Here is a 27,523-nt window from a genome sequence, read left to right as displayed (position 1 = left end):
AGAGGCAGCCCTGTCACGGGTTTCCGAATGCCCCAGACTCGATAATTCTCCAAACACCAACCCAAGAAGGAAGCTTTTAAAAGAAATTGTATCCAGGTGAGGTGAGAAAACCCATATTGCGGGAAAGGAAGTGGAGGTTTTCACTATCAGGCTGCTACCGATGACCAGTCAGCAGCCACTGCAGAACACAGCCGGACTGTGCTGGCATCCTCGCCATGGGAGCCAGCAGAGCTGGGAGCGAGTTCCAGGTTCCAGCTGGACTCTGCCCCACGGGAACACTGTGTGCTGTGCAGCCGCCTCATTTAACAGGGGAACTCTCACACTATTCTGACCTAGAAGAGAAGTTATACACAAAGAATTTCAGAAATCATGCTAGAAGAAGGATAGCAATAATAATAATAATAATGATGAGACTGGTCTCAATAGGCATTCAATCTCTTTCCAATGGGTTAAAGTTTAATGAAATATACTTTATATTAATTAGAGTAATATAGTTTAATCTATAATATGCTAATATGTTAATATAATGTTATATGCAGGTAATAGTGTAAAATAACGTCAATACAATAACATATACTATGTTAATATGATATTTGCATTAACTGGAGTATATTAATAGAGTTTCATGTTGACAAAAGCACTCTTCTTTCTGTACTTCAGCTAATATTTTGCAAATGCTCCCTGTTTTCTTGTACTCCAAATATATAGACCTTAGTTTCTTGGCATGTATATAATTCAAACTCACCACTATATCTAAATTTATAAGAAGCAGAACAGTCGATAATAAAACAAAACATGAGTAAAATCATCAAGGAGGCGCTAGTTCAGTTGTCTTCCATGTTCACGTTAGAGGTCAAGCCGGAGGCCTTGCTGAAGTGGTAGAGAGGCAGCCAAGGGAGCAAGCAGAGCTAGCACAAGGCCAAGAGTTCAAATTTTCCGCTGCCAAAAGAAACAGAGTCATCTAAAGTGAATTACCAGAGCCTTGCCCACTAGATTCCTAAAGGGCAGTCTCCGGCAGGTCATTTGCACTCATCCGGCAGGTCATTTGCACTCAGAGTGGCTAAGTGTGTTCAACGAAGTTGCTTGGCTTCTCTGGGCAACAGAGGCTCACACCTAGAGTCCTGGCTACTCAAGAGACTGAGATCCAAAGGACTGTGGTTCTAAAGCAGTCCCTGCCTAGACTTTCTAAATCTCCAATTAACCAACAAAACGTTAGACTGGAGGTGTGGCTCCAAGTGGTAGAATGCCACAGTAAGCAAGAAATATGAGCAAGAGCACAAGGCCCTGAGTTCGAGCTCTAGTAGTGGCTTCAGTGATCCATCTTGAAGCATATAAAACTCCTTTCACTCATTTTCCTGTGGTTTCGTGCAGTGCTGAGGACCGATCAATGACAGTCATGTCTTCGTGGTGATGTACATAATCAAGTTTCATGGGCGGCCACTTCTACCTCATTCACGTCGCTTTCTTTTGCAGAAACGACGTGCAAGCCTCCTTACATTCCAAATGGCGTCTACTCACCTCACAGGATTAAACACAGAACTGAAGATGAAGTCAGATACCAATGCAACAATGGATTTTACCCCTCCACCCGGGGAAACGTGGTGAAATGCACCAGCACTGGGTGGGTGCCCGCACCCCGGTGCACCTGTAAGTTCCACTGGCTCTGGAATACTTTTCCTCTGAGTCTGCTTCCTTTCAAGTGTACAGAAGCAGAGATGTAATAAAATAAAAACGAACTCTCTGATGCTGTGTATGTGAAGTGGAGATGGGGGGAGGGGGCAGTGTTCCTTGCTTTGCGGAATAGCTGACAGTAAGCAGTAACAAGACCGCATGAGCCTGCTTTCCATTGCTGGTCACCCCAAATGAAATGTATGTCCATAAACATCCGCTTCTCCAATTAAGAAAATGCTCCCAATATCTGAATTGGAAGCACTGGGGAGGAAGATGGCCACTCCATGCTCTGTGGTGCTGGCGATTTGAACTCAGGGCTTCCCACAGACAAGGCAAGAACAATACCACTGACCACGCCACCATCCCTCCTAGGTAATACTTTTATGTTTATATTTAACATATTATTCATTGTGCTGCTTACACATTTCTCCCCAAAACAAGACCCTATATTCTCTGTACACAGTCCTTGTTAGCTCACAGCTTCTCTAGGCCAGGCATTGGGGGATGGCTTGGGTGAGGCCTGGTGAGATGGAATGCTTGTTGGAGCTCTGCCCAGGATGCTGACTTGGGCTGTTGTGGGCTGAAAACTCGGCTGGGCTGTGAGATCAGTTTCCAACATGGCTCCTCACAGAGGTCTCGGTGGAGGCCTGAGTTCATCCCTGGGCCTCCCCCTGGGCTATTTCACGAAGGCTCACTTCTTCAGAGCTGCTGCTCAGAGCCATTCCTTCCGCCATGTCTGTTCTTTAGAAGTGAAACATCTTCCCAACCTACAACCCACGCTGAATGTATACGCAGGAAAGGAGGGAAAGAAAACTCTGTTAGGAGGGAGGCAAAAACTAAGGGCTTTCAAAGTTCTTGAACCTCTTACACTTGAATCAGGATTATCTCATTTCTGTGAGGCATCCACTCAGCCCTTTGTTGTTTCCATCTGTCTCCATGATTGAATTCCTCTTTATCCACCAGAACATCATAAACACGTTCCATACTTACATTGGCTCTATAATAAAGGAAAAACGTAATGATACCATGGATTGTTCAATGGCCTTTAGTTACACAGCTTTCTGCCTCTGTCCCCAAATGCCTAAAATATGTAGTTCGGGCATGCCCACAATGCACCTGCAATCCCAGCTACTCAGGAGGCTGAGGCAGAAGGATCACATGTTTGAGTTGAGCTAAGTCTCATCTCAACACAAAACAATGGCTAAAGGGTTGGGGGTATGACGAGTTAGTAAAGGTGTACCCAGTCACACATACCCACAAAAATACACGAATACTTAAACAAGTAAGTAAATAAATAAATGAGACAGTGGGGAAGTATCTGTTAAAGGAAATAAGATACAAGAAAGTAGACAGAAAAGACTCTGTCTCTAGTGTTCTTTAAACAAAGACATTGAGATCAACATGAATTCCAAACACGCAATCCACATCACAAGGGTGTACAAACTCTTGAAAAAAGAATCTGGAATCAAACTAGAAAGAAAATGGATGCCTCCACTTCTAAAAATCTTTCATATAATTGTGTGCATGTATGGAGGGAAAGGAGAAATTGCTTAAACACGTCCCATAATGTTTCTAGATAGAATTATTCTGCATAAGAACAAAGGAATGTTATTCCGGCATAAAAAATACAAAGCATTTCTAAATAATCTCATGAAAAGAGCACAGTTGAAGAAAATATTATGTGTGCATAATGCAGCACACAATATTGGGTTTAAATGTAGACTCAGAATCACTCAGGAAATTATCTGATGCCTCAACTTTTAAAGATATTTTATAGCATTAAAAATATGTCATTTTTTTCTGGGCTTGGAAGGTGGCTCAGTGGTAGAGTGCTTGCCTTGCATGCATGAGGCCCTGGATTCAATTCCTCAACATCACATAAGCAGAAAAATCTGAAAGTGGCACTGTGACTCAAGTGGTAGAGCGCTCGCCTTGAGCTGAAGAGCTGAGGGACAGCGCTCAGGCCCAGGGTTCAGGCCCAACAATCAACAACAACAACAACAAAGTCATTTTCCAATTAAAACTACAATTACACAGCATCATAATTTTAAACATGTGGCTATTAACAAGTGTTCACAGGACATTTGCATGGTGACCTGCATATATCGTTTCAACTTCATTAGCAAACTAACTTCCCTTGGCCTAGAAACTTCCATGCTCTGTGTGTGTCGATGATAGGAAATAACTCATGGATGAAAGGATTCGTCTAGGATATGATCTAGTCGACCTACTGAGTTTTTCTTTCTTGTTTTCTATTGCAAGTGAAACCTTGTGACCTTCCAAAAATAAATCATGGCGATCTATATAACAAAGAGCGATATAAACCATACTTTCCAGTGCCCATAGGATCGTCTTTCAATTACTACTGTGACAGTGGTTTTGTGACGTCATCATCACACTCCTACTGGGATTCTATTTCTTGCACAGCAGAAGGATGGACACCAGAAGTGCCATGCCTCAGTATGTAAACACCTCTACAATCATGTAATCCTTTCAGGGCGAGCAGAGAGGATGCATATGTATTTAAAAGAAGTCTAACTAGGCATCCATGGCTCACACCCATAATCCTAATTACTCCGAAGGCTGAGAGCTGAGAATCAGGAAAAGTCCATGAGACTTTTTTCTCCAATTAACCACCAAAAAGCTAGAAGTGAAAATGTGACTCAAGCAGTAGAGCTCCATTCTGGAGGACAATGCCAAGAGACGATGAGAGGCCCTGAATTCAAGTCTCATCCAGTATTGGAAAATACACCAAACAGTATGCAGGACTTATTAATTCAGTTGCACAGGCCAGGCATGGTGGTACATGCTCGTAATGATGACATTGAGGATATGGAGACAGGGTGAGTTTGCAAGCAGGCCAGACCGCCTGACAAGACCCTGTCTTTAAAGCAGGGAAGGGAAAGGAAGAGCAGTGGGAGAAAAAGAATCCACTTTTGTCTTTCATAAGGAAGAATACTTTCATGACTATCCTGTGAAAAATAAAGACAAAAGCTTCACAAGAATACTGACGTATGTTTTAATCAATAGGAGCTAGAGATAAAGAAATTGTATTTGGAGGAAGTGGCACTGTGGCTCAAGTGGTAGAGCGCTCGCCTTGAGCTGAAGAGCTGAGGGACAGCGCCCAGGCCCTGAGTTCAAGTCCCACGACCGACCCTCCCACCACTACCCCCCCCCAAAAAAGAAAGAAAAAGTATTTGAAAACAAATATTTGGCAGCACTTTTAGTTTTCCTTTTCTCCCTTTTCTCCTCCTCCTCTTCTTCTTCTTCTTCTTCTTCTTCTTCTTCTTCTTCTTCTTCTTCTTCTTCCTCCTCCTCCTCCTCCTCCTCCTCCTCCTCCTCCTCCTCCTCCTCCTCCTCCTCCTCCTCCTCCTCCTCCTCCTCCTCCTCCTCCTCCTCCTCCTCCTCCTCCTCCTCCTCCTCCTCCTCCTCCTTCTCCTTGTGTGTGTGTGTGTGTGTGTGTGTGTGCTGATCCTGGGACTTGAACTAAACACCTGGATACTCTACCTGAGCTTTTTCAACTAAGGCTGGAACTCTACCACTTGAGCAACAGCTCTACTTGTGGCTTTTTCTTGCTTCATTGGAGATAAGAATCTCACAGACTTTCCTACCCAGGTTGGCTTCCTACCAGGATCCTCAGACTTCAGCCTCCTGAGTAGCTAGGATTACAAGTGTGAGCCACCGGCGCCTGATTATTTTTTCTTAATCACACATTATTCGAGATACTCTGCATCCTTACTTAAACATTGTTTTTGTTTTTTTTTTTACATTTCTTTTTTCTTTTTCTTTTTTTTTAATTTTATTTTATTTTATTTGTGAACATACTGTACAGAGGGGTTACAATTACATGGGCAGGATAATGCGTACATTTCTTACCAAGCATTGTAGCCTCCTCCTTTGTTTACCCTTCACATCCCTTCCCAGCCTCCCCCCTCCCCCCCAATCCCAATCCTTCTCCTTCCCCCCCTTACCCCCCCCCCCCCGCACCGACGTTGTAAAGCTCGTTTTGGACATGACAACTTGTACTTCTCATTGTTGCAACAGGTCTACCTGTATCCTTAAACAACTGGTTTTTCCCCATCTCCTCCACAAGTTATACTGACATCAAATATAGTGAAAGCAGGGGTTATACTATGGAGGAGGGACATACAAAGCAACAACATTGTAAAGGCAAATATTTTATTTTAGTATTTTAATCAAACTAATAGTTTCCCCTTTCTTTATCATTTATTTCTATGTTCCTAAGAGCAATGTGAACTTCATTATGTGGAAAATGGAAGGTATCCCAGATGGCCAAGACTGTATGTACAAGGTCAGACTGTAAAGGTTGAATGCAACACCGGCTTCAGTCTTCCCAATGGACTGAACATGGTCACATGCACAGAGGACAACTGGAAACCTCCTCTCAAATGCATCCGTGTCAGTAAGTAATCGGCAGAGCCAGGCGTGTTCATGGGTTTTAAGACCTGTTCACTGTAAGCATGCCAAAAGATCTCCTACTTTAGCATTGCAAAGATGTGGAAGTGAATATCCAAGTTGCTTGACAAGTACTCAGCACAACGTGAGTCTATCAGGGGCGTGAGTCAGTAGAACCATAAAGATTCCAACGTTATATTCACTGTCCTATTACTATATGCATTGAGAGACTTACCTATTGACTTGAGAAGGACTGTAGAATTCTAGTGTGCAACAGAAAATAAATCCGATGGTAGCCAGCACCGCCAGTGGTATTTTCAAGAGGTAATAGGACAATTTTCACAGAATGGCTACTCGTATCTGAATTTCTCTGAGGTGTGTAACTAAATAGTAGTTTTTCAGAAATGTTATACATGTCATCTAGTGCTTGTGCCAATAACTATGTATATTAACAGCTCCTCAGAAAAGACTGGGTGATATCACAGATAACTATTTACATAATAAATGGCTATACAATGATGGAGTGCTGTGTTTCTTGATAGTCGTTTCTTTTTTTTATTAAATGGGTTAGCAACTAAAGTCATAAGTTAATGGCGGTTAATTTTACTCTATCTCGTGGAGGTTTGGGCATTTGTTGTCAGAATCGATCATTTTAAATATTAATCCCTTTTAATTAAGTATCTTGCATAGGTGCTCATTTTTGTGGCTTGCATTTTATCCTTAATACTTATCATGCCCAATGAGTAGATCTGTTTTTTTTTTGTTTAATAGTTTGTATTTCTCTTTAGTTCATTTTTTTAATTTTAAAAGTTATAGAAGTTTATCTTTCTTTTTCATGGGTCTAATTCCTCAACTGAATTGACTTTCATGCATGATAACAATCGTATTTCCTTTTATGAAAATGGTGAAATGCCCAGATTGCCTAGCAACTCGATACGTAGTTCATTTTGCAGTCTTACTAAGCAATTGTTTAGCTGATGTCTGGGTAATCTTCCATCTTAAGTAGCATAGACATAGAATGGGTAGGGACATCAGTCATGACCTTTCACCTTATCTTTTATTGTTCTGTCTCTTTGGGGATTGGGGTCTCGATTTTTCATACGCCTTTGAAATCAGCTTGCAAAGTCTTCCAGTTTCAATGTATAGATTTGAACTTAAATCAGTACATGTTGCCTTGCGTGTGATAATGTGAGTCCCTGACTTTCTGAAGTCGTAGTAAGTCAGAATGATTGCATAATTCCGAGATGTCTGTGCTGTGGCTCCTGTCCCTCTGCCTGACAGAAGAACTTAATAGATGTTGCTATGATCCTGAAATTCAGAGAGTATTCTCATCTGGGTGAGGCTCAAAATCATGCACAGAGAGAGAGGAAAGGGGTAGGAGGAAGGAGAGAGGGAAGGAGGGAGGAAAGAAGGAGGGAAAGAAGGAGGGAAGGAGGGAGGGAAGGAAAGCAAGATGGAGGGAGAGAGGAAGGAAGGGATCCTATAGAGATTCGATGTTGCTGCTTTTGAAGATGGAGGGCGTGTGGAGCTCTCAGTAGAGAAGCCTCTGCAAACGGAAAATGGCCAGAGCAATGGTCCCCCATTATTCCACCAGAGAGTTCCGCATGAACAGGGTAGCCATGTCTATGCCACATTCCTGGTCTTCAGCATTTTAAGATACTAAATTAATCTTGTCCACATGGACTAGTTTGTAGAATTTCTACAGCAGCTCTAAAATGAACATTATTTTATTGACTGTTTCCATTGGTCTACCAATTTTTTTTTTCTGGTCATGGGGCTTGATCTCTGGGCCTGGGCACTGTCCCTGTGCTCTTCAGCTCAAGGCTAGCGCTCTACCACTGGAGCCACAGTGCCACTTCTGGTTTTCTGGTGGTTTATTGGAGATAAGAGTCTCACAGACTTTCCTGCCTGGGCTGGCTTTGAACTGCGGTCCTCAGATCTCAGCCTCCTGAGTAGCTAGGATTACAGGCATGAGCCACCGGTGCCCTGCTTGGTCTACCAATTTTCTTCACATTGTTCTATTACCTTGTCAATTTCTACAAGTGAAAAGCTTGTTGGGATTTTAAGATTGAGTTGAAGATAGATGATAGATATATAGATGGATAGATAGGTATGACAAAGTGATAGGTGTTATCGATATAGATTGATAGCTATCAAAAATAAATTATCGGTAGATGAAATAGAGATGGATATATAGGTAGGTTGGTAGATAGATAGATAGATAGATAGATAGATAGATAGATAGATAGATAGATAGATAGATAGATAGATGTAAAGATAGATAGATAGATAGATAGATAGATAGATAGATAGATAGATAGATAGATAGATAGATAGATAGATAGATAGATAGATAGATAGATAGATAGATAGATAGATGTAAAGATAGATAGATAGATAGATAGATAGATAGATAGATAGATAGATAGATAGATAGATAGATAGATAGATAGATAGATAGATAGATAGATAGATAGATATAGTATTTTTGGTGCCATGCTACGTCAGTGCCATTTTCTGGTGAAGTTTATCTATTGCTCTTTGGGTTGAGTTAGGAATTCCAGTAACATTTATGTGAGATTCCTTTGCTCTTTTGCAGGGGGGGGTAGGGGAGTAGATATTACCATCAATGTCTTCATTTCTTGGAGCCCTTTGTGACTGTATTTCTTGGTGTTTGGCATTGGACACTTGTTTTAAATTTTGTTCCATAGACCAAATTTGATTATTTTGGTCCTTCACATATTTTATGAACAGTGTCTTAGGGGAAAGTCGTTTATCCAGAGTAGAATGGCCCTTTCTAGGTAGGCGAAAGGATCTTTCTACTCTTATCAACATCCCCCAGGTGTGCTGAAACTCTTGACCTAGCTGTTCTGTAGGAATGGTTTTTCCTCTGGCAGCTTTTCTTGTAGCCTAGAATCCTGGAGTTTCATCCTACCCTACATCCCGGCAACATTCACCCGGAAAATCAGAGGATTGCTGTCCCCAGTCCTCCAGCCCTCACGCTCTGTGTTTTCCCTTCTCTTTCTAGCCTCCAAATTCTAGTAAGCATCGGTCTCTTTGATAACACCGACTTTTGTTTTTCGACTCAATAAAACTGCCTCTTTCTGCTTCCGTTCTTTCCCTATGTAATGTTTTCTGGAAAATCCTTCCTAACATAAAGTCCTGTTGTCTTCTCGTCCGTCCTTTCCTCTCTGGAATTACAGCACAGGTGCTACTTTCATTCCAACATCTGGCTAAAGCTCTCTGCAAAATCTACCACAGTTTCCTCCTTGTTTTGGTTGGACCTTTGTAATTCTTCATTATTCCTGCTGACATTTTAATGCATTTCTTTATAAAAATCAATCCATCCTTTATTAACTGTCCCTCTTGTTTGTTTTCTCTTTGATCCCTACTCATGATTGTATGATTCTTTTTCAGATTTTATGCTCATCTTTGGGACTGGTTGTTTTTGTCTAATTTCTTAAAGTAACAACAATTGTTCTTTTGTTAAATAGCTTTTTGATGACAAATTCCCATCTCAGCAGAGTAATGTCACCTCCCAATGCTTTCACTAATATTCAATCAAATTATTTAAGCTTTTCTCTTGATTTTCTTTTTGACAATGAAGCTGCATTGTGGGAAAAGGCAGTCCAGCATACAGCTCAGCTGGGTTGCACATAACTGGAGGAATCGCGCTTTCCACAGGAGAAGATAAACAAATGCATCAGCCCTTCTCATTTTCCTTGAACTCCATGCACCCGTGTGTTTTACGCACAGACTTGTGATGCCATCTTGAGCTTTGATCTTCAAGTGATTCAGGAACCCCAAATGGAGAGAGAAGATGCCTGTGAGATCCAAAATATTTCCAGATTTAAAGCCAGTGCCACACTGGGCACCGGTGGCTCCCATCTGGAATCCTAGCTACTCAGGAGGCTGAGATCTGAGGATCACAGTTCAAAGCCAACCTTGTCAGGAAAGTCCATGAGGCTCTTATCACCACTAAACTACTAATAAAAATAAAATAAAGTAAACAAAATGAAAGTGAAGCTGTGGCTCAAGTGGTAGAGCGCTAGCCTTGAGCAAAAGAAGCTCAGAGACAGTACCAGGCCCTGAGTTCAAACCCCACAACCCTCTACCACCACCACCCACCCATAAAAAAGAAAAGTTAGTCCCAGGAAAACAAACAAACATTGCCTATGGATTTCTGGCATGCTTGGGCCTGGGTTCCATTAGACAAACAGACTTCTAGTAACTTCTTGGAAGGGATTGTGAGTCTTAAAAATCTTACCTGGTTATAAAAAAAATTCATATAGAATCTTAAGGAAATATCTTTGGAAACTCATAGTTTGCTTTCCTTCTTCCTTCCTTCCTTCCTTTCTCTCTCCTTCTCCCTTCCTTCCTCTGTCTCTCACTCTCTTTCTTTCTTTCTTTCTCTTCTTCCTTCCTCCCTTCATCTTTCTTTCCTTTGTTGATCCTGGATTTGAACTCAGGGCCTGGGCACTCTCTCTGAACTTTTGTGCTCAAGGCTGGCACTCTACCACTTGAGCCACAGCTCTACTTCCAGCATTTTTAGTAGTTATTGCAAATAAGAGTCTCATGGTCGTTACTGCCTGGGCTGGCATGGAACAGCAATCATCAGGTTTCAGCCTCCTGAAGAGCTAGGATTACAGGCGCAAGCCACAGCCCCTGGGTTTCTTGGACACAATGACCCGCGTTCGTACGATTGATCACGCCAGGTTTTCACATACATGATTTTATACGTGCGAGTCTTCATAAAACGTTATTAAACATGTGTTTGTCTTTTCCTTGTTCCTTTCCCTTATAGAAACATGCTCAAAATCAGAGATAGAAATCGTGAATGGGTTTCTGTCCCAGTCAGATTATGTATACAATGTAAATAAACAAACAGAATTCAAGTGCAAGCCAGGATATATCACAACAGAGGGGGAAACATCGGGAACAGTGACGTGTCTGCAGCATGGCTGGTCGGCGCAACCTGCTTGCATCAGTGAGTACCCAGCCCACGGCGATGAGCAGCCCTTAACATCCCCCGAGGTTTAACTCCATTCTCCCTTCAATTTATCGGAAAGAAAAAGAAAAAGACAGTCTTTGAGGAAAGGTGTACATTAGTGTGTTTTTCTTCAGGACTAAGTTTTAGTATCGTGGAATATCAGTACATATTTGCCTTGTTCCTTTAAAGGCATCCATGGTTCAGAAACTAGTGAGGCAGCGTGATGTGTAATCCATGCAAGCTCACTTATTTTATCTGAAACCACTGCAGCTGTTAGTGCATACCTCGCTGTGGCCTGGATGTCCACGTGTTTGTAAAAGTTGTCTTCTTGGTTAAGATATTGGTACATGGTATATAGTTTCAGAGTAATTTAACTTCTGTAATTTACATATTGGATGCCATAAAGTCGATCTACTTTGGCCCTCTTAGAAAACCTACATCAACCTCTAGTTGGAAAACAAGCCATGTTTCTGAGCGGCACCTACTTTTTGCTGTGTTAAAAGGTTTTCTGCAATCCTATCTAGAAGTGAATGAAGGCTTTTGTAAGACAGATCTGCTCAGTTTATATTATTTGTCAGAACACCAGTCAGTGCTGTTTTTAAACTGCTGTTTAACACAGGATGAAGTGGCTAATTAAGCTATCCATTCCCGGTGTCTCACTGTCTCTGTTTCTTCCTTTACATTCAATGCTTATTGCAGGGTCTAGCTACAGAGAAAAGATGATAAAAATGGTCCTCATTCAGAACTTATTTTGTACCAAATTACAATCAATAATCCATCAGGAGACTTTCTTATTGTCAATGAAATCTGTCTTACATAATAAATGCATTGATTTTTAAAAAAAAACTCATTAACCAACTTGTTTCTTTATGTCACAACAGGTAAAGTCTGCTACATTAATAACACAAAATACTGTTATAGCTTCATAAAAATGTGACATTCATTCATATTGGCCTACTTATTTAATTCTGCTTACCTTAATCCTAGTATGGAATAAATGCATGAATATGACTAAATTGAGAATAAAATCAAATGTTTTCCAAGAGTTTAGGTGATATGAAAAATGTTATGTATGAATGTTTTTCATTTCTAGCATTTCATTGTCATTGATAATTAATATAAAATATTGGTAATTAATATATAATTTATGTTACATACAGTATATATAACAATTTTATACTCTATATAATAGCTATATAATAACTCTATAGTAACAGATACTGTCCTTATTTTGTACAGTACTAGTTTGTTAGCATATGCTAATCAATAAGGTCTGTTCTGTTCTTACTCTGAAAATTACTCTGGCCAACCTTCAAAGTCCATCGGGAATGAAATTCTCAATTTTGTTGTATGTTAGAATCTTGTGATAAGCCAGTATTCGAGCATGCCAGCTCCAAAAATAACGCCTCGTGGTTTAAACTCAATGACAAATTGGACTATGAATGTCACGTTGGATATGAAAATAAACATAAAAAAGTCAAAGGTTCCATAGTGTGTAAACATGACGGATGGTCAGATACACCTTCTTGCTTCGGTAAGTGCTCTTTGTGTTTTCGGGAATTTTTTTTTCCTCTAAAGATTAAAAAAAAAAAATAGATGTTTATGTGTTCTAGTTTGAGCATTAAAAAACATGTCTGGGTATATTTGTAAATAATAATAAATTCACAGCCTTTCTTTTCTGATTGAGTGTAGGCTGTGATTTAACATTTGAATGATGTCTTGAAGGCCAAAGATACTAATGTGCTGCCAAAAGAATTTATTAGCCAAGCATGATGGTGCACAGCTCTGGTCTCAGCACTCAGGAGGCTAGGCTAGGATTGTGACTTTGAGGCCAGCCTGGCTATAGAGCGAGATGCTGTCAAAAAACAAACAAGCAAACAAGCCAATGCAGTAAATGGGTCTCTATGGACCACAGGCAACACATAGTTCTGGTTGGAGAGTAATTGCTTTTGTTATTCTGAAAGTAGGTAGGCTTTTAAGCGATTGGAAACTGGAAAGTCATCACCAAGCTCTGGATGCTGTTTCTGCTTTACATCTTTCCCCTTGAAAGTTAAATTCTACAGGTCCCAGCGCAACTGTTCGCTTTCTAACATTGGTGACTTGTAAAGAAATGAAATAAAAAGCAGTTGAACTGGCAGATTGCCGGTCAGGACAGCTGAGTCAGGACTTCCTTCCTTCTCCTCCTGAGTGAAAGGTAGATTTAGGGGTCTGGGAAACCCAATGTGGATCATTCTGTAAGGGAACGTGTAGGTTTGTCCACTGAGCACCTCCCTCCTTGGTTCATGACAAATATGAAATTCACTTGGGCAATGGTTAATTCTGTATTCTTACTAAATCATTTTCCTTTTTATTCTTTCTTTACAAAAAGAAAGAGAATGCAAGATTCCCAAAATGGAAAAATACTTAATAGCTGATCCCAGGAAAGAAAAATATAAGGTTGGAGATGTGTTGAAATTCTCCTGCCGGCCAGGACGTACAAGAGTTGGGCCGGATTCGGTGCAGTGCTACCACTTCGGGTGGTCTCCACAGGTCCCAGTGTGCAAAGGTGAGTGCGACAGGAGGGCTCAGGTTCTGAGCAGAAGCCTCTTCTCTGCTCTCTGAGATCCCTGTCGTCTCCTGCATGTGCACCACCTCGTGCCTTCTGAGAAAATACCGGAAGGACTCCGGTATTCATGTAGTAAGTGAATCACCAGGTGTTTCTGCAAATACACATTGACACATGCGCACAAAGGAGCTAGGTAGAGAGATTGCTTTTGTGTCTTTTCAGGGTGCCACACTCCCACTATTAATAGGGAAGAATTCATACAGCTTGTACCTCATCCCAGGCTTTGCTGAGCCTGCCTAAAAAACTGACTTAGCTCAGCACTGTGTATTAGTCAACCAAAGTAAAATGTATTCATCTGTGATGATACTCTTTCAAAAGAGCATTTATAAAATATGACCTTAGATTATAAATATTAATATATTTACTTGTGTGTGTGTGTGTGTGTGTTTGCTGACGGGTTTTCATGCATCCTGAACGTATCTAGATTTTTCAGCATACCTAAAGCCTCGAATATATTTCTAATGCTATTTCAAAAGAAATAATATGAATCAATTACAGATACAGATCAAATACAAATAATATGATTCAGTATTTGATTGCAACACAAATGCAATGCAAATATTCTTTTTAACAAAGCAGGCTGTAATAAATTAAGCGACTAATAGATTCTGAAGAGAAAACAGTTTCATTGCACTGTGTTTTAAAGTTGTAAACTGAAGGATGTAGACATAACTGACTCAGTGCTTCTGTAGAAACCGTCCAGCCCTGTGGTCCCCCACCTGAACTGCTCCACGGGGAAGTGAAGGGACCCCTGGAAGAACAGTATGCACACGGCGATGTGGTGGAGTACAACTGCACCTCTAGATTTCTCATGAAAGGACCAGAGAAGATTCAATGTGTTGATGGAAAATGGACAACCTTGCCAGTATGCATCGGTAATCATTTTTTTAAAACTATTATTTTTTCTGGGCACCTGTTGTTGTAACTACTCAGGAGGCTGAGCTCTGAGGATCCCAGTTAAAGCCGGCCCTCGAAAATCAATCTTAACGACTTTTCTTTCCCATTCACCAGCAAAAAGCCTGAAGGTGGAGGTGTGGCTCAAGCGGAAGCGTGCCATCCTTGAGTGACAAAGCCAAGTGGGAGCACGCGGCCCTGAGTTCGAGCCCCAGTAAAAGCCTGTAAAAACAAATCAATAGATAATGTAAACAAGTCTATATCCACTTAGCACAGACATGACATCTTCATCGTGAAATGTTCGCAGAGGAGCACAGGACGTGTGGAGACATTCCCCAGCTGGACCACGGCTACACCCAGTCCTGGGAGCCCGGTGCCCCGCATCGCCATGGGGACACGGTGGAGTTCCAGTGCTCAGAAGCCTTCACCATGGTTGGGCCCAAGTCAATCACGTGCGTGAGTGGAGCGTGGACCCAGCTTCCCCAGTGTGTCGGTGAGAAGACCCTCTTCCACCCCAGCCCTTACCGAAGCTGAACTCTGTCTTTTTTGTCTTTTTTTCTTTTTGTTGGTTGTGGGGCTTGAACTCTGGGCCTGGGCGCTGTCCCTCAGCTCTTCAGCTCAAGGCTAGCGCTCTACCACTTGAGCCACAGCGCCACTTCCAGCTTTTTGTCTGCTTATGTGGTGCTGAGGAATCGAACCCAGGGCCTCATGCATGCAAGGCAAGCACTCTACCACTGAGCCACCTTCCCGGCCCTGAACTCTGTCTTTATAGTACTGGTATTCTTGAAAATTATTTTTATTCTTATCATTCAATGTATCAGCAGAAGAAAAACTAGAACAACTCTCAGTATAGAAGGTTGTATTTCTGCCCGTGATATTCCTATTGTGTACTCATACAAGTATCAAGTTGGATTGAGGTCATAAATTGTGATAGGATTAAACTATGAGTCCCAGTTACCAAGAAACAGTGAATTTTTTCCACCTAAACATCTTTGCTGTTTTCAGGCCTTGGAAAGCCAAAGGACACTGACAAAATGCTCTCTCCTAGGAATCATTCTTCTCTAGAAACTTCTTTACATTTTTTAAATCATCTTTAAGTAGTTGTACAAAGGAGGTGCCGCATCGCAAAGTGTTTGTGACTGTGATGCCTCTTGGTCAGCGGCATTACTTCCACATTCTCTTCAACCCGCCCTGCATTCTCTCCCCTGACTCCCCCCTTAATTTGTCTACCCCTCTCCTCTAGCCCCACCTCCTCTTGGATGGGCCTATTTTCTGATGTTGATTTTGTTAGCTATTGACCTAGTCTTTCCAAAAAGGTTATACTCTCTGAACGCTCCGTAGTCTGTTCCACTTTCGTTTGTTCATTTGTCATCACTCGCATACCGCTCACCTGCTTACTTACGACTGTATAGAGATGTTCTATTTACCACAAAGGAGGGAAACCACGCACCCTCTGTTCTCTGGGTCTCACGGCTTCTAACAAGGATAACTGATCAGATTCTTTCAGACATAGCGAAAGATGGGCCCAACAGTATCATATTCTGCCAGACCTATAATTCAGGAAGCCTGGGCTGGAAACAAATCTTAGGAGGGATTTCTCTCAGCTCATCTCATTGATTCAGTACGCATGGGAAGGATGGAAGCTAGCATTTGCTTTTCCCTTGGCCTGAGTTATTCCCAGATTACTCTGGGTCCTTCCTCCAGACACTCTTCATTCACTGGATTTCTAGACATTAATCCCAGAAACAAGAGCTCAGATCTTGAGGATGAAGAGAAGCCTGCTTTGTGGGGGATGTCTGGTTGATACACGGTAGACATTCAAAGAGTCTGTCAAATGAATTTTAAAATACTTTTTTTTAATCAACCCTTATCTTACTTCCTTTGGCTAAACCTATTTTTTGGTATCAAAAGTACTGCCTTCAGTCTTTTACAACCTAAGCCCGTCATTTGCGTTTTCTTTTTCAACCAGTAAGTTCAGCTCATTTCATATGGGCTACCACTCCAAGCTCAACTCAGAGGCGAAAACCCTTCACTCTTCCTCCTGTCTTCTAACACAACTGTACTTCCACGGTCATTTCTTCTTCTCTCAGAATTGCGCTTCCTCTGGTGAGTTTCCTGTCTATGTTCAGTGTCATATCGCTGGACTCCTCTATTTTTCCTCCTATCCACACTTGGTATTTTCCTCTAGCTTCTTCACACTTTCAGTATGTTTTTTACACCTAATTAATAATGAAATACTGAAAGACACCACCACCACCACCAATGCTGACCCCAGCTCTCCCTCCAGTCCCTGCGTCTTGCAAAATGTCCAGCTTTGTCTTACTCACCAAACTGGACCCGTCCTAAGTAGGAGACAGATTTTCAAGTTTCTATTGTGCTTTGAATTTGCCTATTTCATTTTTTCCCCTGAGATTGGTTCACAATACCATTACTGTGCTTTGTTGGGTTGCTTACATTTTGTTGCTCTCTTCATTTTCATGAGATTCAAGTTTTCAAATTATTAACAACAAATATTTTAAGAGATCTACACTGATATTTCCTTAGGTTCGGACAGAATTCTCACATTCACCAAGTAATTGAAGTATATGGAACATTTAAGGCTTCTATGGTCCATATTTAACTCATAAAAGAAATAGAATTAATTTTATTACTATGACAGGATAACATATTGGATTATAGGATGATCTGGTATATGAAATAACTTCTTACAACTTCAGCCAAGAGTTTAAAGAGAAAATATCATCATTCTAAAAATCTAATTTCCTGCTGGATGCTGGTGCTTCATACCTGTAATCCTAGCTACTCTGGAGGCTGGTTCCTCAAGATCAGAGTTCAAAGCCAACCTGGACAGAAAAACATGGGATTCTTAACTCCAGTTACCCAATAGAAAGCCAGAAGTAGAGCAGTAGCAAAAACAGCCAAGTAAGAGCTAGAGGCCTCACATTTAAGTCCTAGAACACAAAGAACCTGATTTCTTATTCTAAGTCTCAGTCTCTAGTGTACTCTCTCTCTCCCTCTCTCTCCTTTCTCTCCCTCTCTGTCTCTCTCTCTCTCTCTGTCTCTCTGTCTCTCTCTCTCTCTCTCCTTCCTTTTCCCCTTTCCCCTCTCTATCTCTCTGATGGACATATAAAAATTCTTAGCTGTAGTTTTCCTATCACATGACTTTTCCTTAAAAGATACATTCTATTCTCAGAACTAATGGCTTTATTATGTATACGCCTACTGGATTCAGGTAACAGTGGTAATTATAATCGGGAAACCAATGACTGAAAACAGTTTCAGAGATTTTTTAAAAAGTACAATAAACTGAGTCATGTGGTACTGTGCAGAGCACTTGAGAAAGCAAACATCTATGTTCTTCTAGCATAAAACGTCTTCGTGTCAGATATGGTCCCTGACAGGCCACCGAATGCCTTGCCATCAGGAGCATTTGGTTGGTGGATCATGGAAAGGCATCAATCGCCGTTTCATTAGACATGAGCTCCATGACTCCAGTTTGTGTACTAGTAGGCTGGTTTCTGTAACTGGAGTTTTCACGGGAATACTTTCATTATTACAGCGACAGACCAGCTTGAGATGTGTAGACCACCCAGGATTAATACACACGAAGCAAGTCAGTCAGAAAATCGGGAGTATCCTCATGACTACGTCCTAAGTTACAGATGCCGAGGGAAGCAAGAACGTTCAAAGTGCGTGAACGGGAGATGGGACCCTGAACCAACCTGTACCAGTAAGCCCACGCTCATCCTCTCTGAACCACATCACATGGCTCCTCATTTGTAAAAGCAGTAGCTTTGTGCACTGTAAAAAAAAGTAGCTATTTATTAATAGAGATACTTTCTAAACTCGAAGATACCTTAGAAACGAATCATTTCCTAAACACTCATTGCATCCTATTTGTTAGGTACTTGTAGTACAAAAGTACAAACATAGGGACTGTAAATCCACATCTGGACACATGATCATCATTATAAAGTCCTGATGTTTCAGATTCATTTATTATACACATGTGCTTATGTATATATGGATGTATCATATATATATATATATATATATATATTACTAATAATCCATCTTTGTAGTCATCTGTTTCTACCTACCTTGAAATCTTGACAAGCTGCAATCTGGAGGCATAATATTCCAGCACCAATTCCAGCTAGCTAGCAAAGAGCTCATCCCAATCTGTATACTTTTTGTGTTTGTTTTATGCTTCCTAATTTGGTATGGTTTACCTCATTGGCCTCCATGTTTAAGTCCAGCTCTGAGTATCCAGAATACACTGACATGTCATTCCCAAGTCAGTCTATTACACATATTTCACCACCCCAGTATTCAGAAAAGCAGAAAATATTATTGATAAAATATAGATCATATTGCCTTAGGTAGGCATTTAAAAATTGAAATGATTAACAACTGATAAAATGTATTTGGTCAAATACCTCCCTGAATTGATAATACAATACTAAACAATTGGGAAGACGTACAGTACTTGGCAGGAAGCTTTTAATGCAGTGAGGTACACAGTGCAGGAAAAACAAAACAACAGAGGAATCACAATGGAGTTTATATGATCCAGATGCACGAACAAGTCTCCCCTCAGCCAAACAAGACACAAATTATCCGGACACTACGAACCTCCACAGAACATCCACAGTGACTCGGGTCTGCACAGAATCAGACGTGCGATTACAAAAGGGCCTCTACCCCTCTGCTGTGTAACCATGCTCCGTTGTACAGTATTAGCTTGGGTGCATACCATTTGTATGTTCCTAAAAAGTAAGCATGTTAATAAATGGTAGGGACAGGCGATTCCTCATCAACAATACAATCTACATTGCCTGTGGGCATATTGAATACTTACGTTGACCAAGAGTCAATCACAAATTCATTATCAAATACATTTTTTTCCTTTTGCTAATTAGCTTTGACTGGTACAATTATCTCAATCCGATCCTGATATATTTGATCACAGATAACTGCAAAAAGACCTGGATATAACTTTTAGTTGATATTTGTTATTAGAATGGTAAATTAAGTTAAAATATCATAAAGGCTAGGAATAACTAAAAATAAGTCTTACATAAATTATTAAAGACACAGCAAGAATAAATGGCAAAAAGATAAACCAGTGAACACGCCCAGGGAGACAAGAATAGATCATATTAAACTGCTATGCAAGGTAAAAAGTAACACAGAAACACAGAGCCTTCAATAACCATTGAGGATTGATTGTTACCCAATTCTCCATCTCGAAAAGTATTCTTCATCTTTTATTAAACTATGGCTTCTGAATCAAGAACATTGATGTTTATGTTTTCTAGAGATAGAACGAGGCTGGTGCCCCCCTCCCCCACAGATTCCCAAAGCCCAACCTATGGAAACCACCGTGAAGTATCAAGATGGAGAAAAGCTGTCTGTTCTTTGCCTGGAAAATTACCTCAGCCAGCAGGGAGAGGAGATGCTGTGCCAAGACGGGAGGTGGCAGGCCCTGCCACGCTGTGTGGGTGAGTCCCAGAGCACCTGGCCTTAAACTATACCCGATCATCTAGACCCACGAATCCATCACCACCATCACCACCATCATCATTTCTGTGATGAGGTAGAAAAGTCAGATTCAATTTGGGACTTGATGCTTTTTTTCAAAGATGATGATCATACAGATATTCTCATGACATCACCCCAGCAGTATTTTACTTCATTTTTCCATTTGCAACATATTCTTTTTAGTTGACCATTTGTTTTTTTTTTTTTTTCTACTCTCTGTATAGAGAAAATTGGATGTTTTCAGCCACCCAGCATCGACTATGGGACTATCCAATCTCCTAGGCTTCTGGAAGAAATGAAGGAAGCAAATGCGCCCAGACCTTACAAACATGGCACCAAATTCAATTATATCTGTGACGATGGCTTCCAACTCTCGGCAGAGGATGGGACCAGGTGTCACCTGGGGAAATGGAGCCCACCGCCTCAGTGTGTGGGTAAGGATGCAGAGCACACAGCAGTGGCCTGGGAACAAATGTGAACATGAATCTCTGATGACAGGCAACAGAGTCATTTAAATGGCTGTAGATAAAAATCATTTCCTTAAAAAAAAAAAAAAACCCCGGGCCTCATGCAGCCACATTCCCAGCCCCATGAAAAAATTTCCACGTTTTACCCTTAAAATACTTTTTTTTTAAGTTTAAAAAAAACAGTTTTGTTTTCTGATTTGAGGTGGTTATTCGCATTTCCAAGGGCTTTTTTAAAAGTTATTTAGTATTATTTTCTGTAAGTAGTTAGTTGCCTCTTAACAAAGTAGTTTGTGAATACAATATATTTCGCATAATTGAGTCAATCCTAATTCAGGTCGTTCTATTGATTAGTGATAGAACCAGCTTTAAATGAGGGGGGGAAATGCAATAGGTAGCACATTTGATTGTACCTCTTCACGTGAACCAGTACGTTTGTTCAGCCCTCAGGTTTTGTGATACTTTTTAAGGCTTTTTCCCCACAATGTCTCTTCTGGTTTTTTATAATGAGTGATGCTTTTATTAAGCTTGTCAATGCTTTGCCAGGCACTGGCAGCTCACACCTGAAATCCTAGCTACTCAGGATGCTGAGATCTGAGGATCACAGTTCAGAACCAGTCCAGACAGAAAAGCTTGTAAGACTCTAACCTCTGCAATGTCTCCTCAGCTGTTTTAGGAATTCCCACAACTACTAAGTAGGGCCCTGGCAGGTTGAATTGGGTGTGTGGCTTACTGAAACACACGTTCATTTTGCTGTCATTTTTAGGACTCCCTTGTGTGTCTCCACCTTCGATTGAGAATGGCGTTGTGTCTCACCATGCAGACAGTTACCAATACCAAGAAGAAGTCAGCTACAACTGCTCTGAAGGCTTTGGATTTGATGGACCTTCGTTTATTAAATGTATAGGAGGAAAATGGTCTACCCCACCCAGATGCATAAGTACAGTGCATTTCAGTATTTTCTCCATGTTAGATAGCCCAGAGGGCTGTCTATATGATGTCTGTAAGAAAGTAGCTGTGATTCTAGAATGTCTTAACCTTTCTCTTGAAGGCCCTGGATTTTGGCAGAGAATTTGCTCTAGATTAATTACTAATTGTATGAGATACGTTTACTATTTGACATTATGAGCAAAAATAGTTCATTTCCACATCATGTGGTGTGAACATTCAACATCTCCTGGAATAGATTCTTGACTTCTTGTCTCCCCTGCTCTAGCATGTCTTGCCTAACTCACCAATCTCATTGTTCAATCTGCAGATAGTTGATTAGCAATCTCTCTACTAATACACATCTCTTAAGAATTTAAAGCAGTCATTACAAGAAAAACTTACATGTAACAAAACAAAAACTGTAGACACATAATCTTGGTGTCATGTATGGAGGGGAAATAATTTAAGTGTAAAAGTGTGATGTCAAACGCCTGAACAACTACGAATTCTTCAGACATCCAATATCATTCTCTACTTACACGTTCAATAATTGAGGACAATTCAATATAAGGAAGGCAAAACTGGGAGCGTATTCTGCTAAGCTGTAAGAAATCTACTGTATAGGATTCATCAGTTCTACAAGTAGATATACAAGTTCTGCAGATTATTTTAAAATATAAGCATTAGATATTGTGTCTTTTAAAGTTACTGAAACATAACATCTTTTTCCTCTAGGAACAGACTGTTTTGACGTACCCAGAGTCGATGTTGCCAAACTCATGGGCCAGAAGAAGGCCGTATACAAGTCAGGGGAACAGCTCACTTATGAGTGCCCACCATTCTACCAGCTGAATGGATCCAATACTGTGACGTGTGTAAATGGCAAGTGGATTGGAATGCCAACATGCAAAGGTATTTTGACAGACCTTTCACAGCTGGCTCCAGTGCCACATTCTTGTCATCCTAGCTGCTCAGGAGGTTTAGAGCTGAGGATCATGGCTCAAAGCCAGTACAGGTAGCAAAGTCTGTGAGACTTTTAATCTCCAATTGACCATCAAAAAGCTGGAAATGGAGCTGTAGCTCAAATGGTGGAGCACCAGCCTTGAACAAAAAAGCTTACAGACAGCACCTAGGCCCTGAGTTCAAGCCGCAGAACTGGCAAAAAAAAAAAAAAAAAAAAAAAAAGCTCACTTATTAAAGTGATCTAGGGAATGGGTATTTCCTAGATCACTTTAAAAAAAATCATTAAGAATGGGTGTAGACTAATTTTTAGGCCAAAACAAAGGTTTGTATTTGAAATAAGAAGGGAATTGAATATGTAATGGTTAGTCTCATAGCACAATAGTTCTCCAAATGTGGTCCCTGAACAGCATCATCGACAGCTTTACATTTGTTGATTAAAATTCCTAAGCTCATTTTAGACCTACAGAATAAGAATAATCTAGAAGTGGGATCTTAAAACCATTTTATCAAGTGCCCAAAGGGGACTTTATGCACATATCATTTTGGAAAAGTTTGCTATTGACTCATTATCAACAATATACCGAAAACTCTAAAGAAGTCTACATTGTGCATTCTAGTCTCTTAAACGATTCTAAATAAATTATTAAAGACTTGTTTTTAACAGTTATGATTTGTTTTTCCGGGATTTTTCTTGTGTGTCCAATTAGAATTTTTTTGCATCATCCTCTGCACCTTTTGTGAACTTGTATTCTTTGAACAGTATTCTTAATTCTTGAATTACTCCCCAAATAAATACTTCTTTGTGTTTATTGGAAAGGGATAAAATTACAATTGATAATCAAGGTGGTTGAAAATGGAAGAATGAGACCATAGAATCTCCTGGCTCAGGGGGAGAGGTGTTGTTTTCTTTCAATTCATATTGCATTTATAGAAACTGTAATAATAATGTCACTAAACTACAAAGAGAAACATTCAGGAGAGGTTTTATTTAAACTGATATTGAATATGGAAAAAAATCTATCTATGTTGTGTTGAAAAATGGAAAGGGGATTTAAAGACATGAACCTGAATTTTTATTTCAAGAATAATGTGGTGGGGCTGGGAAGGTGGCTCAGTGGTAGAGCGCTTGCCTTGCATGCATGAGGCGCTGGGTTCGATTCCTCAGCACCACATAAGCAAAAAGAAAAAAGCCGGAAATGGTGCTGTGGCTCAAGTGGTAGAGTGCTAGCCTTGAGCTGAAGAGCTGAGGGACAGCGCCCAGGCCCAGAGTTCAGGCCCCATGACCGGACCCAAAAAAAAAAAAAAAAAAGAATAATGTGGTAACTTCCTTGATAACACATGTTAATTTTGTTTAGAAAATACAAAATGAACACCAGGTGGATATACTGTCTTTTTAGATAATTCCTGTGTGAACCCACCCAAAGTGGGAAATGCTACTATGGTGTCCAGACAGATGGATAAATACCCGTCTGGTGACAGAGTACGCTATGAATGCAACAAGCCTTTTGAACTATTTGGGCAAATGGAAGTCATGTGTATGAACGGAACATGGACAGAACCCCCTCAGTGCAAAGGTAAAGTGCCAGCTTCCCCAGTATGTCTGTCTGTCTGTCTGTCAGAAATATACTGTGGACAAAAGAAAAAGCCAAATGATTCTTGCTGAAAAAAAATAGTATGGCTGAATTCTTTGGTCTTTGAGCAAATGAAGCCTAGAATGGTATAAATATTTTTCAAGAAAGATGCATGCAGATTACAACCAGTGAAAATTCTTCATTTAAAATGTTAAGACATTGTTGCTTCTTGAATAGTATGTGTAAAACCTATGTTGTATAGGTTTGACATCTTATAAGATACCCATTTGAGGCTGTAGACTAGGTAGTTGAAAATGGATCATGTAATATGATATAAATTTGTTCATCTTTCATGTATAAATTCTATTTCAAGGTATAAAGTCTACTTCAATGACTGAGATCATCATATCTTGAAACAGAATTGACTGTACTTATACATAAATAAGCCTGGACACTTAGCCATTTGTACTACAATATGGAATGTTCAGGAAAAATGGAAAACCAATAATGGAGATCTTGTATCATCCATTTACATTTCTGAAAATTAATTATTGCATAGTACGTCTGGATCTTTTTTTACTTTGATTCTATTTTATTAATTGTTAATGTGGATTTTATTGACAGGAGAAAAACCAACAATGTATTAAAATACATCATCCATTTGCATTTTTAAAAATTAAATGTGCCTAGTATTTTTGTCTGTTTTCACTTTTGATTATATCTATATCTATCTATAATAGAGATAGATAGATAGATTTTTTTTTTTTTTTTTTGGTCAGTTGTGAAGCTTGAACTCTAGGCCTGGGCACTGTCCCTCAGCTCTTCAGCTCAAGACAATGCTCTAATGCTTGAGCCACAGCGCCACTTCTGGTTTTCTAGTTGTTTATTGGAGATAGGAGTCTCATGGACTTTGCTGCCCACGCTGGCTTTGAACCATGATCCTCAGATCTCAGCCTCCTGAGTAGCTAGGATTACAGGCATGAGCCACCAGCGCCCGGCTATATCTATTTTTTGGTTGTTGTTGATGAAGTGAATTTTTACATTGATAATAGGTATTTGGGTCTTGTTTATCAGTCCACTTTGCCATTGTGATACTTTGACTGGTAAATTAGGCCATTTACATTTAATGTAATTATTGATGTGCTAAGGCTGTCTGACATTTTATTTTTAAGCAATCTTATTTGGATTTATGTTCATTGTGTCTTTGACAGCATCCCCAATCTACCCTTTTAAACTTGTTGCTCTAGGCATTACAATACCCATCCCCTATGTAGATTCTCCAAATACACCCCTGTATGGAGATTGCTGTTTCTATAGCATTATACACTACAATGGAAAACTAGAAACTTCTACAATTTACCCTCCCCACCTTTTAATTAAAAATGCTTTCAGCATTTCCTCTATGAACAGGGAGTGTCACTATCAAATAATAGAGTTTGGCCTCAAATATCAAACACAGTTGACAAACTCATGGAGGAGATTCTCCTGCGTACCTTCCGTCTTATCTCTTCTCTCTCCTGAGTCACTACCTCCTGGTGCCATTTCAGTTCTGTTTGAAGAATCCTTTCTCTTACACTCCAGTGGGAGAAGGTCTACAGGAACCTGGAAAAAAAAATTAAGGAGGATGGATGGAGGAGGTAAGAGGAAGTAACTGAGAGTGGACATGACTGAAAGGCGTGTTGTGTCTGCGCGGACAGGAGCCTTTCTTTACTAGGAATGCGCACAGGCGCGTGTCTGTGCGACTCTCCTGGAGATAAGCGTGGCTTCATCCTCAGGACAGGGGCCCTGCCTGTCGCCTCGGGGCCCGCGACCCCAGGGTCACGGTGGAGCCCGGGTACCACCTCTGTGGTGCTCGGGCTTGCGCACCGGGGTGGCCTCTCCATAACCGATCCATCCAACGTTCCCTAGACGCCACCGGAAAGTGCAAGGCCCCTCCGCCCATCGACAACGGCGACACCATCTCGTTCCCGCTGCCCGTGTACCCGCCACTCGCGACCGTGGAGTACCAGTGTCAGTCTCTGTACCAGCTCCAGGGAAACAAGAGAGTCACGTGCAGAAACGGGGAGTGGTCGGAGCCGCCCCGCTGTCTGCGTGAGTGACGGTGACACCCCGGGACCCCCCCCCCCCGGGGCGCGGGGGCGCGCGGTCACCCCGGGACACCCTTCCCCGGGCGCGGGGGCGCGCGGTCACCCGGGGACCACCCCCCCGCCCCGGAGCGGGGGGGGGGGGGGGGGCGCACGGGGGACTCGAACCCCCACTCCCGGGGCCTGGCTGCCAAGGGCCCGTGGCAGGGGGTGCGCACCCCTGGGGGGTCATGCTCTCCCTCTCCACGGCCCTGATTGGTGAAGGCTCCGGGGGGCGCGGGCTGAGGATGGCGTCATCCTGAGGATGGCAAGGCGATCAATGGGATGATCATCACAGATCACCGGGTGGTCTGTGCGTCTGTAGAGGGAAGCACTTGTGAGCTGATCACACCCAACTTCCCCTTCACCAGCCATGGCTGGTCTAGGGTGTGTGGGGTGTGTGTGTGTGTGTGTGTGTGTGTGTGTGTGTAATGAACTTACAAAGTGAGAGGGAGGTCTTAGGGGGAAACTGGAGAAAACAAGAGAGGGGGTATCAATGTTTGAAGACTCATGGAAGTGGTGCTGTGGCTCAAGGGGTAGAGCACTCACCTTGAGCTGAAGAGCTGAGGGACAGCACCCAGGCCCTGAGTTCAAGCCCCAGGACTGAAACAAACAAAGCAAAACAAAACAAAGAAAGGAATGTACTCATTACCTTATGTATGTAACTGTAACCCTCTGTACATCATCTTGACAAGAAAACTAAATTTTTTTTTAAATGAAAAAAAAAATGTGACAGTTTCTGGAGAAGAATCGTAATATTTTATGATTTTTTTCTTTAGATCCATGTGTAATATCAGAAGAAATTATGGAAAGACATCACATAATGTTCAGGTGGAGAGAACAGCAAAAGCTTTATTCTAAATCAGGAGAAACAGTTGAATTTGTATGTCAATATAGATTTCATCACTCACCAGAAACACCATTGCGTGTGGAATGTTATGATGGTCATCTGGACTACCCCACTTGCAGAAGAAGGGGTTACTAAAAGGATAACAGTAGCCAGGCACCCATGGCTCACACCTGTTATCCAACCTACTCAAGAGGCTGAGAGCTTAAGATTGTGGTTCAAAGCCAGCCCAAGCAGGAAAATCTGTGAGATTCATATCTTCAAGTAACCACCAAATTCTGAAGTGGAGCTGTGACTCAAGTGGTTGAGCACCAGCCTTGAGCAGAAAACTTCAGAGACAGTGCCCAGGCCCTGAGTTCAAGCCCCAGAATTGGCACCAAAAACAAAAAAAAATCCTATTGTGACTCTAATTAAAACAGGCACCTTTATACAGCAATTGTTATTATCCATTTGGGTCTCAAGTTTTTATTGTTCAGCTCATTTCTGTTCATAAAAATGAATTTGT

The 27,523-nt window shown here is 41.2% G+C and overlaps 1 protein-coding gene across 2 annotated transcripts in view; it reads left to right on the top strand.

Moving 5' to 3' along the window:
• The window catches only part of LOC122126710 (complement factor H-like), a 49,192-nt gene extending 21,946 nt beyond the window's left edge, over positions 1-27,246 (top strand). The window contains exons 7-22 of one of the 2 annotated variants that reach the window (XM_042701167.1): positions 1,474-1,647; positions 3,934-4,131; positions 5,918-6,094; positions 10,892-11,074; positions 12,435-12,611; positions 13,446-13,622; positions 14,375-14,557; positions 14,884-15,069; positions 18,136-18,306; positions 19,898-20,080; positions 20,345-20,554; positions 21,351-21,524; positions 22,250-22,426; positions 23,875-24,051; positions 25,957-26,139; positions 26,951-27,246. In XM_042701167.1, coding sequence (XP_042557101.1) covers positions 1,474-1,647; positions 3,934-4,131; positions 5,918-6,094; positions 10,892-11,074; positions 12,435-12,611; positions 13,446-13,622; positions 14,375-14,557; positions 14,884-15,069; positions 18,136-18,306; positions 19,898-20,080; positions 20,345-20,554; positions 21,351-21,524; positions 22,250-22,426; positions 23,875-24,051; positions 25,957-26,139; positions 26,951-27,156 — 2,936 coding nt within the window. In that variant the 3' untranslated portion in view covers positions 27,157-27,246. The other variant, XM_042701168.1, reaches the window with a different exon arrangement.
• Positions 27,247-27,523: the final 277 nt, after the last annotated feature.

Source organism: Dipodomys spectabilis, unplaced genomic scaffold (genome assembly GCF_019054845.1).
Source record: "Dipodomys spectabilis isolate Male_0828 unplaced genomic scaffold, ASM1905484v1 ptg000288l, whole genome shotgun sequence".
NCBI lineage: Eukaryota > Metazoa > Chordata > Mammalia > Rodentia > Heteromyidae > Dipodomys > Dipodomys spectabilis.
Note: the sequence above shows the minus strand (reverse complement) of the source record. Positions and strands in the feature narration are given on the sequence as shown.